The sequence below is a fragment of the Sarcophilus harrisii genome, chromosome 2 (assembly GCF_902635505.1).
Source record: "Sarcophilus harrisii chromosome 2, mSarHar1.11, whole genome shotgun sequence".
NCBI lineage: Eukaryota > Metazoa > Chordata > Mammalia > Dasyuromorphia > Dasyuridae > Sarcophilus > Sarcophilus harrisii.
Genome location: NC_045427.1, coordinates 578,178,431 through 578,190,900, shown reverse-complemented (window position 1 = coordinate 578,190,900; position 12,470 = coordinate 578,178,431). Strand labels below are relative to the sequence as shown.

At 33.8% G+C, this 12,470-nt stretch overlaps 1 protein-coding gene across 1 annotated transcript in view; it reads right to left on the bottom strand.

Moving 5' to 3' along the window:
* The window catches only part of PLPP4 (phospholipid phosphatase 4), a 175,928-nt gene that overhangs the window by 36,726 nt on the left and 126,732 nt on the right, over positions 1-12,470 (bottom strand). The window contains exon 6 of the mRNA XM_031955960.1: positions 8,044-8,214. Within this exon, the coding sequence (XP_031811820.1) occupies positions 8,044-8,214 (171 nt within the window). The remainder of the gene's footprint in view (positions 1-8,043; positions 8,215-12,470) is intronic.

Below are 12,470 nucleotides of genomic sequence, written 5' to 3'. Positions count from 1 at the left end.
TGCCTTTGTGACACAGAAAACATGTAGTTGGTAATGGCAGAAATACATGTGTTCTACCTTCTTTGTGGGTTACTGAAAAATTCTCCCAAATTTTTATACCTTCTTGGAAGTATTTCTTATACTTCTTCCTAGTAGGCCCCCTGGATTATTTCTGTGACAAAATATATGTGAACACTTTTAGCTCTAGTGTCTTAACTCTTTCATCACATTCGACCCTAAAAATCATTCCCAAATTATTTTCTCTTTCTTTACTAAGATATTACTCTTATTTAATCCATGACCTATCCTTCTGCTCAAATTCTCCTACCTCTTCTGTCAAAGCTTTCCTTCTTCTTTTGCTCCTCCTTTGGAACTTCATCTTCTCCTTTTTCTCTTCCTGCTCCTTAAGTTCTTTCCCATCTTCCTTCTCAGGTTCATCAACACATCTTTAAATTCTCTCGAAGCTTCCTTCCTAAAATATAATCTCTGGCTTTCTAATCTCAATTTCAAAGTCATTTTCACAATTATTTCTCCTTTGAATCAAAGCATTTCTTCTCTTTCTCTCATATAATTTCACCAGTGGACAGAATGGAATAGAGTTGATGGGGAGTGAATCGATTAATTTGGTTCTTTCAGTCATCTTAACAACCGATATGAATTTCTATGTAAAATAGTCATCAGACTGCTCCAAAGTGTCCATCATGATAACTGAAAATACTTAATTGACGTCTTATGTCCAATATCCCAACTATAAAATCACCAAGAATAAACTGAATCATTGAATACATTTCACTGGCACTCTGTTCTACACTCTGATTCTAACATACAAAATAAACACATAAATACACATAACCTCTGTGGTAGAATATGAGCTTCTTGAAAGCAGATATTATCTTGCATTCTCTCTTTGAACATTCAGCACCTAACCAGTACAGGAAACCCAGTACTAAGTAATAGTTATCTGTTGCATTGAATTCATTAGAATGTAAACTCCTTGAGGCAAGACTATTTTCCTTTGTCTGTACATTTTCAGAACCTAATATAATCCCTTAAATTTAGTAAATACTTATCACTGAAGAAACTCCCATTGCTTAGAACAATGTTTGACACCTAGCAGGTGCTTAACAAACATCTATTGATTGATGGAATAAATATTAGTAGCCAAAATACAAGAGTTACCCAGGGGGGAAAAAACAAGCCATGAAAGTCAGCTATTTGTAGCCTTTAGCAACAGGCTCCCATGAAGACCTCCATTTCTAACTAACTATCTATCAATAGTCTTGGCTTTCTTCTGTTTCTTGGTAATACACATTTAAGTGAGATAATGCACTCCAAAATGCTTATCCTTCCAAATGAATTGCTCACATTTAACTGCTCTTGGATCATTGACTAAACATCTGAACATGGAGATCATCATCTTTATGATCCTGAAATAAAAAGGGATCAACAGTCTGTCGCTATAGTTGCCAGTGCACACACAGTGCTTTGGGGGAGGAGAAAACTAACACTGCAGAAAACTTGGTAGATATTTGCAAATCACCCCACTGAAATTCTCTCATTACAGTTATATGCTAATAATTAACCAAAGGGAAAAAACATAATAGTTTTGTTTTGACAGTATATTTTGTTAATGAGCTTTTTTGTTTGTTTTGTTTTGTTTTTTTAATGTCATGCGAAGTCCAGCCAAGGTTAAACATTTCTGAAGCAATATTGTTATCAATGAGATGATAAATTATTATAAATGTAGCAATGGATGTTAAGATACTTAAAATAATTGCCCCTGGTATATCTATCCAATGTACTGTAGGTCTTTTATTGTTTATACCATTCAAATATACATATATATATATATATATATATATATATATATATATATATATGCACATTGTGTGTATTTTCTTGCTATTTCCTCTCTGTAAGGCTCATTTCCATCCTCTGTAAAATGAGGGACTGGAAAAGATAATCCTCCACTTCTGGCAACTTCTAGAGGTTCTATGATTCAGTCAGAAAGGATTTCAGAGACAACTAAGTCATCCAGAACACCCTATCTAAGCATACATTTTCTGCCTGACCTTTCTAACGAGTAATCATCCCCTTTTCCCTGGCTTACCAATCGAGTAACACAGCTTTCTCCTTTCCTCTCTTCTCCTATCCAAAACAAGTCTAGTTCCTTGTCTCAATGACCAGCTTTCCCAAGTTCCTTCAGAGGATTATCATAATTGATTTTGAACCCTTTCCCATATTGATCAAGATCCTGTTAATGTGCTTCAATTGGTCAATGTCCTTTCTATAACATGGCCCCCAGAACTAAATGCAATGTTTCATGTGACCTGATCAGGATATAATAGAGTAGTACTCTATACTACCTCCCTTGAACAGGGTATTATATTCATATTAAAACGAAATTTTGAATTTTTTGACCACTTAACTTGCAATCAAATATTTTTTCACCTGAACTCTTCTTGCTTTATACCACTCCCATCTTATACATACACAATCAATTTTTTAAAAACAAAAAAAAAGTCCAATTAACATTAATTTGCTGTTAAAGTTTATCTTGTCTAATTTAATCTCACATTCTAACCTGGATGAATCTAATTAATATTTTTTTGGGTCTTCACTGTCATCCCTTTATTTATGTGTCATCTGAAAATCTAATAAACATGCAGTATATATGTTTTTCCAAGAATAAAAATGCTGATGAGATCAGGGCTGAATGCTGCAGCATTCTCTGAGACCTCACTCTGCCTTTATAGGAATCTAGTAATTAACAGTCTTTGAATCTGATTGCTTTATTTGCTCTAAATCCTCTAAGATGTGCTGTCATCAAGTACATCCTTTGTCATCTTATTGTTAAATGTTTTCCTTAAATGCAGCTACAGTCTGTTAATAGCATTTTCTTTTGATTTGCTGGTCTAGTAACAATATTAAAAAAGAAATGTAATATGGTATGACTTATTCTTAATGAACTTCTGCTAGTTTCAAGTGATCACTACTTCCCTAAGTATTCATAAACCATGTATTTAATAATGTTTCCAATAATTTTTCCAGGAATTGAGCTTTCAGAATTTATTACTGTTTATTAAAGAGGACAGGAAATGAAATTAGTTAGGACAGGGTAAATCTTTATAGAACTTACAATTTAATAGGGAAGATAAGACACAAATAAAGATATAGTAAATATGCAGTGACTATCATAAAAACACTGAATCTGAAAGCTGAGAGGAGCAGCAGCATCCATCTAATCCTACACAAACATGAGAGAAATCCTAAGTATAATAAATCTGACAAGTGGTCAAGTATTATGTAATAATCTTACCCGTACAAATATGCTTTCAGACACACACATATACAAACTATATATATATATATATATATATATATATATATATATGCATATACATATATATATACATACAAATATATGTATATACACACAACACACACATATATGAATATACAGAGAACAAGGTTTTATGAAAAGAAAAATGAAATGGACAGCAAGCATAAATCAGTCTAAAATAAGCCTATTTATTAAAAAATTCATAGGCACAGAAGATCCAGTCATCTAGATAAATTTGTATCAGTATATACTAGTGAATTTTTCATTTGACTAAAAAGATTGGTACTAATCATGAAAGCGGCCAAAACAGACAGACTCACAATGGCAAACACAATTTCCCTCTGGATAGAGACACCAACAGAACGTGACAATTTCTCTTGTGTTTGTTGATATTGCTATTGACTTTGGCTATATTTCTTTAAGCCTGACATCCAAGGTCTATTGCAATCTGGTGCTATGACATTTATCCAGCATTCTCACATAATTCTTTACTCCAGGGGGGAAAAAGATAACTCATCATTTTCCATGCATAAGGCACCTCCTGTTCTTATTGCCTCTGAGCTTTTCTTCACATCTTGCCCTTTGCCTAAAATGCTTTCCCTTCAAAATTCTGAAATTCTACCAATACTTTTAGGAGAATAAGGGCAGGACTTATGAATTTATAAGTATAAGGAACTGTTAGCTGAGTTCCTACTAATACAGATTACAAAATAAGTTATATCCATGTAACAAGTTGCACAGATATAACATTATGCTGAGAAATTAAGTGATTAGTCCACAGTCATGTAGAAAGTATGCATCAGAGGCAGGACTTGAATTCACTTGAATTAAAGTGGAACCATAGCCAATTTTTTAACCATTTTACCATACTGACTCTCCTGGGACCTAATTAAAGACACTTCTATAAATTTCCCCTTAATTCCTCTTAACTAGAAATTCCCAAGTAGAAAATAATCTCATCTTACTTTATATAACATTTTGTTTGTACCTGCATTATACATTAAGATTATAAATATATGTTCATGTATTATATATCCTCTTCTAGATAATAAACTCTCTGAGAACAGGTTTTATTTAATTTACACGGGGAATACAAAATGCTCTGAATATTTTTGTTGCTCAGTCATTTCAGTCTTGTCTGTCTTTGTGACCTCACTTGGAGTTTTCTTGGCAGAGATAGTAAAGTGGTTAGTCATCTTCTTCTCTAGCTTATTTTATATGTGAGGAAACCAAGGCAAACTGGATTAAGTGACTTGCCTTAAGTCAAACAGCTAGCAAGTCTCTAGATTTGAATTCAGAAAGATAAGTTTCCCTGATTCCCAGGCTGGCACTCTACCCCGTGAGGCACCTAACTTCCCCAGCAAATAATAGATTCTTAACAAATAAAGTGTTAAACGAAAGGAAAATTTTGAAATTACCCAGGTGTTCAAAATTAACTTTAGTGCTAGTAGTATACATTGCATTTATATTGTCTTTCACTTTGTAAGAATATGGGTATATGATCTTCAATTATAAAGCCTCTTAATCTTCCTAAAATCAAAAATAAAATACTACATATTTCAGCCGATGATACTATACAGAACTTGATATAATTTAAATGTTCTGAGCAAAATATTTGATCATTTTAGGACCAAACTGTTTTTAGGTTGGGAAAAGTACATTTAAGAGGGAGCCTTCTAATATTCCAAAAATATGATACCTATAGGAGCAATAACTTTGGCATTAAACTTTAATTTTGGAAAATTTAATGGCAGATTCACTTTTGAAATATTTCATTCATTTCTAAAATCAAATAAAAAGTTTAAAAAAAATCTTTTATGTACAGGATTCAATCAATTAATAGTTAAATCTTTGATTAAAAAAAACTTATGATAAGCTGCTAATAAGCATCAATTTGGACCAAAATTGAATCAAAGGGGAAAATGTGCTAGTTGCATTTGAGAAATTGTGTTCTGCTTTTCAGTGACTCTTGGTTGTTCTTTGACACAAAATCCTATCTTTTCATCACTAATATTTTCCAATTATGTTAAATGACTACTAATCAATGAGCTCTAACATCTGAGAAAAACTTCAGCTTCAGGTGAGCCTGAGCCTATGGAAAATAGATGGTGGGCATAAGCAAGATCTACCATTTTACAAATGATGATATGTGTGACAGGTGGTGTTAAAGACATAATTAAATAATATTGGAACAGAAAATGAGATAGGCTGCTAATTTGATAACAGGATGGCAGTCTAATTTACATTTATATTCTTAAAATTTGTTAAATTAACTAGAGAAAGGTTCCTATCAAATTGAACTTATGGAAGAATACCAAAATATTTGGAACATATCACAAGATGAGAAGAAACATAAGTGGCCTTAGTGGGGAAGAAGCATTCCTATCAATGAAGTCATGATCATTTTCTGGAGCTTTTTTCTTTTGTGAGGCAAATGGAGTAAACTTATTGCCCAGCATCATGTAGCTAGTTAAGTACTAAATGTCTGAGGTCAAATTTGAACTCAGACTCTCCTACATGCAGGACTGGTGCTCTATCCACTACACCATCTAGCTGTCCTAACTAAGATCATGATGATGCTTTGAAGAATTGAATCAAGAGGAAGACCAACACACACTTCAACTCCTTTACAATGTTTCTACTAACTAGACAATAACACTAATATTTATCTTATGCTATAAGTATGTCATAGCTTGTTTTGTCAGTAAATAGTTTTATTATGATTTGGGGACATGATTTAATCTGAAGTACATTAGAATCTGCAAAATTAATAATGTCAAACATAGTCCTAGAAAAATGAGTATATAAAGCAACATAACTATTTTGTAAATAAAATTTATTATTAATAACTTATTCACTTAAAATGAGAAATGTCTGCTCCATAAAGGACCCCTTGGGAGATCATAATATCTATTTCAATGATGCTATGATTATTAAGTCATTATTGGGGTAATGACTGTTGATTTCAGAACCTACAGCACACTATTTTGAACATTGTATAGTGGGAAATCGTCATCATTTCAGGATAGATTTAAGTTTTAGAAATCATAAAAATTGACTTGGAACAAAGTCTTGTGAATAAGGTCAGTGATCAAGTTGGGCAGTAGTAATATTGCCCAAAATTAAAATGTAAGATTCAGACTTGAAGTGTAAAAATATATAATTATATTATATATATATATATATATATATATATATATATATATATAAAATATATAATTATAATTATAATTGGATCTGGAGGCATGTCCCAAAGAATAAATTAGGAAATATTTTGAATCCCTGACAGACCTACTGGCAAAAACACTCAAAGGTATTTCTTTGAAGAATTATTCTTACTCTCAATTAAGAAGGAAGAATGAGGCATTATAAGGTGAACAGGCAGAAGAGAGTGTACATGTACAATGAAAGGCAGATTCCCCTAGGGAAATCTTCAGAGCATTAGGTCTGTGGGAAACTGCTAAAAGGGCAAGGGTGGAGGAATTCTAGTAACTTTGCTACCAGACTATTCATGAGAGCTAGATATTAGAAAGAAGGCTAGTATATCTTGCACAAAAATGGTTGATAGAACTGACCTATATTTGGTAATGAGAGAGAATATATGAAGAGCAATTGGAATACAAAGGAAAGACTAGTTAAGACTGACACAGCTGCAGTTGGCATTTTGGGTCCTGAGTCTTGTTGATTTAAAGTCATTATTGTTGTGAATTGTTGGAGGGGGAAGGGTAGAGAGTTCATGGCTGTCTCTGTTAGTCTAGATGCATGAGCCCATATATACCAGAATTGAAGAAATTAAGTCTACTTATATCAATATGAAAACTGAAGTCAATCTTAGCCTAGAGTTGTTTATCCAAAAAATGTCAGGTAAGCTTACTCCCAATTCTCCATCACCTGGAAAAGGACAGATAGCATCCTCCACACATTCTGTGAACTGTACATTCCAGTTCATTTGTTTTACCCAATATAGAAATTTGTGCTCTGGTTTTTCCAAGTTGGTACTTTCATATATCTTTATGTTTTAGACAATGAAAAAACTCAGGATACTGTAAGGAATGTTTACAACAAAATTTAGTAGAGTTAATTAGAAAAGGAAATCCACCCCTTGTCCCATAAAGCATCCTTTAAAAAGCATTTACAAATAGTTCACTTGGGGAGTCATATCCTTCCCTGTGGGGACTCTGCCAAAAGGAATATAAATTTTGACCACTGAAACCTTACAAGGTGTCTTAAATATGGGCTTTGTTTCTTTCCATTTCTTTCTCTTCCTTCCTTCCTTCTTAATATGGGCTTTGTTTCTTTCCATTTCTTTCCCTCCCTCCCTTCCTTCCTTCCTTCCTTCCTTCCTTCCTTCCTTCCTTCCTTCCTTCCTTCCTTCCTTCCTTCTTTCCTTCCTTCCTTCCTTCCTTCCTTCCTTCTTACCTAGCCTAATTACTGAATGGGCATTGCCTCAGCCAAACTGGGACCTAGGAGAGACCTTATTTTTTTAAAAAAATCCAACGTCTCCCACTGCATCTAGAACCATCTCCAGTCATCCTGACTTAAATCTTGCTGCTGGACCCAAGTAGCTCTGGAGGATAAAGTGAGGTTGGTGACAGCACTCCCTCACTTAAATCTAATTCACACGCAAGTCATTGCATCACCTTCCAATGTCACAGTTCTCTTCAAGAATGAAAAGGCAAAGAACAACAAACAAGATGCGGGAGGCGTCCCGCAGGGCTCACCTTGCCAGTGATGCTTGTAATCACACATGCGTGAAAGGGCGATCATCATGGCACAGTACAAAGGCAGGATTGCTGCACAGAATCGCCAGCTTTTCCCACGCCCATTCTCTGTGAAACAGTGCAACTTCCCAGCTAAGTAGAATGTTGTAAAACCCAGGCCTGAAAATGCAACTGACAAAGAAAAACAAAACAGGTTATCTAAAAAAGCAATTTGTAGTAGACTTGCAAGATTGCCTGATTAGGACTCAAGAGACCAAGTTTCATGTCCCAGTGCCATAGTTCTAACACTTAATTGCAATAACTTCCTGGAAATTGAGGAGTGTCTTAGAATCTCAATTTCTATAACTAGAATGTGCTGGTCTTTTCTACCTACCTCACAGAATTATTTTAAAAAAGGAAATTTTGTCAGACATAAACCATTATACAAAGTTGACATAATATTAAGTATCAGAAACCCTCAAACCAATTGGAAAACAGTTTAAAATTCTAGCTGGTCAAGCAGTTTCAGATGTAAAAAAAATTAATCTGGACATATCTTTGATTAGTGACTGTAATTAATCATCATAACATAGTGGAGTGGCTTTCCTTAAAATAACTTAAAAACAAATGAAGCACACACAATAATTTCATAATATATTGCGCTGTACAGAAGTAACATTCTCATTTTCCAGAAGAGTAAACTGAGGCAACTGCATGCAACAACTTGGAATCACTAAGAAGGAAGGGAGGAAGGAAGGAAGGGAGGAAGGAAGGAAGGAAGGAAAGAAGGAAAAGAAAAGAAACAAAAAGAAACAAATCACTTGTCTGTCAAGAAAATAGACTGGACATCTGGACAATTTGGTGACATTGATCCATTTAGTGAATAAGTAAATAAATCAAGGCTAGCATTTCATTTTAATTTTCCAGTCATTTCATTCAATATGAAATCATTCCTGTGTAGGCATATGACTGTTTTCCCCTTAGACTTTGCTGTTTCAAGAAATCAATGCTAATAGCACTGGATAGTACATTTTGGATCTACCAATGGTTAGGAAGAATTTAAAGGGGATTCAGTAAAGAGACATAAAAATATTATTATTTGGAATTATGTTGCCATGGACAATTTTCAGGAAGTCAAGGTGTTGTCATGATTGATTGCAAAATCAATTTCATGATATGTTTATCAATTCTACAATTGTTCTATGTAATTTTAAAGCTTGTCCACAGAACCTGATTTTTGTAGATAATATTAGAAGTGCTCTTACTTGATTAGGCTCCTTTTTGAGAATCAATGTATTCACATCCAACCATTCTGGAGAGCAATTTGGAACTATGCTCAAAAAGTTATCAACCTGTGCATACCCTTTGATCCAGCAGTGCTACAACTGGGCTTATATCCCAAAGAGATACTAAAGAAGGGAAAGGGACCTGTATGTGCACGAATGTTTGTGGCAGCCCTCTTTGTAGTGGCTAGAAACTGGAAACTGAGTGGATGCCCACCAGTTGGAGAATGGTTGGGTAAATTGTGGTATATGAATGTTATGGAATATTATTGTTCTGTTAGAAATGACCAACAGGATGATTTCAGAAAGGCCTGGAGAGACTTACACGAACTGATGCTGAGTGAAACGAGCAGGGCCAAGAGATCATTATATACTTCAACAATAATACTAGATGAAGACCAGTTCTGATGGACCTGGCCATCCTCAGCAACAAGATCAACCAAATCATTCCCAATGGAGCAGCAATGAACTGAACCAGCTACGCCTAGAGAAAGAATTCTGGGAGATGACTAAAAACCATTATACTGAATTCCCAATCCCTATATTTTTGCCCACCTGCATTTTTGATTTCCTTCACAAGCTAATTGTACAATATTTCAGAGTCTGATTCTATTTTTACAGCAAAATAACGGTTTGGTCATGAATACTTATTGTGTATCTAATTTATATCTTAATATATTTAACATCTACTGGTCATCCTGCCATCTGGCGGAGGGGGTAGGGGGTAAGAGGTGAAAAATTGGAACAAGAGGTTTGGCAATTGTTAATGCTGTAAAGTTACATATATATATATATATATATATATATATATATATATATAACCTGTAAATAAAAGGCTATTAAATAAAAAAAAAGAATCAATGTATTCAGTGATCCAGTTTATTCATGTCACTATAAAAAATGAACAAAACAATGGACTAGGAATGGTTCTGCAACTAAGTGAATTTGGAAATGTCAGATGAGAAGTGTTGAGCAGCTGATATCTAAGGTTCCCTCACAGCTCACATGTCTATGAACCCATAATTCTAAAAGAGAATTTAAATGATCCTTTCCCACTTGAATTTTACCACTCTATTTAACAAATATTTACCACGAAAATGGAGAAAAATAAAATAATATGGATAAATTATTCCAATTGTCCAGACTGACAATATGAGTACTGAAGACAGCATCCTCTTTGCTTCAAAATAAACCTTTAATTTTTCATTTCCTTACTGGATCCTCTGATGGCTAGGGTAGAGAAAATCACCACTGTCAACATTTTAAATGCAAACTTCCTTATGTTTCCTGCAAATAGGTTTGTTAACTCTTCTTCAAGTAGGTATTGTATTGACAGAAATGAAAACATATTTCGAAAGGAGAAGCCATGCAAAATGTAAGTCTATACCTAAAAGGTATAGAACAGTGAAAATTCAAATTATATAAAATTACTCTTGAACATTTATCAATCATTAATTCTATCTGGCTCTGGAAAGAACTGGAGAGAAGCTGAAAATACCCTTTCCTATATTCAAGAGGGTTAGAATATAAGAGGATGTATGTGTGTGTGAATACAAGAAGTCTCAGAGAAATAACTATGCCCCAAAACTAAGATACCTTTGAAAGGTAAAAAATTCTGAAGATTATATGAAAATATTTTATGAAATACTTTTTACTGTAATTTTCTTCCATTTATTCCAAAAAAAACTTTTTAAGTAGACTTTGATCATTTCTACTGTCTTCATTACTTTTATTGTCATTATTTTCTTTCCATTCTTCACATATTACCAGCATCAAATTTCCTTCTAGCCTTTCTATTTATAGTTTTAGCATAGTTAATATCTTCTCTCTTAAAAGTCACAGCGTAATTGCATCTCTAACCCATAATGATTGCTGTTTTCCGACATAATCTTTTATATCTTTGCAATCTGAAAAATACATACAATTACTGGCCATGCCTCATAAAACAGTGGGGGAAAAAACCTTGGAGTAGGAATTCAAATCTTGATTCAAGGAACCAAATCATTTTACTTCTCCAAGACTCAGTTTTTTATTTTTTAAAGTAAGAGTAATCTTTATAATAACAACCTCAAAGCGTTGCCATGTGATGCAGATAAAATGCATATGAATCATGTTGTTAATTTGAAAACACTGTATAATAAATGTCAGCTATTATTATTAAACTTGTATCTAAAACAAGAATAACCTCTCCAAAAATAGTCATCCAGTCTCCTCAAAAAAGGCTTCAGTGAAGGGAACAAACTGCTTCTTTGTGCAGACAATTCTAAACATTAAAGAAGTTTTTCCTTATACTGTGAAAAAAATATGATTTTAAAAATTATAAAAGAAAAAAAACTTTCATCCATTGCTCCCAGTTCCATCATGACCTCATTTTGGGTTTTCTTGGCAAAGACAAAGAATGATTTGCCATTTCCTTTTCTAGGGACTTTCACAGATGAAGAAACTGAGGTAGTGACTTGCACAGAATCACACAGCTAGTAAGATTCTGAGGCTGGACTTGGACTCAAGTCTTCTTGGTTCCACAACCAGCATTCTATCCACTAAGCTTTCTAGATGTCTGACCTTACCTATGGTAAAAGCAATAAATATTTGGCGAATTAAATTGAATAATCCCATCTCAGAGCTCCCCCAGAACAAAACATACTTGGGAACATGAAGCAGGTCCAAGCAGGACCTTGGGATTACCCCTTATATCATGAAAGACAGAATAGTAAAATACAGGAGCTCTGTGTTTGCAAGCAAAGGGCAGATTCAAGTATTGTTTCAGCTGCTCACTAGCTATATGGCAATACATAAATCACCTTACCTCTGTGAGCCTCAGTTTCTCTGAATGTAAAGTGGGAATAATAATATTTGCATAATTGACCTTATAGGACTGTAGTAAGAACAGTACTTTGTAAATCTGACAGTGAAATAGATAAAAGTAATAGTTTACATTATATTTCAAATGAGTTATATAAAATGCCTTTTAAGCTATAAAGTGTTATGAGTTTGCAATACTATATTTCAGTACCTAGTTAAGGCTGTGTATTTTAAAATCTATTAGTTCTCTACAAATAGATGTCCTGGGAGTGAGGGATGGGCAGTGGGCATCAGAAAAAAAGTTCTCATTACTAGTCATGGAGTAGAAAGACTAGACGAGATAGGAAAATAAAAGTATTCCAA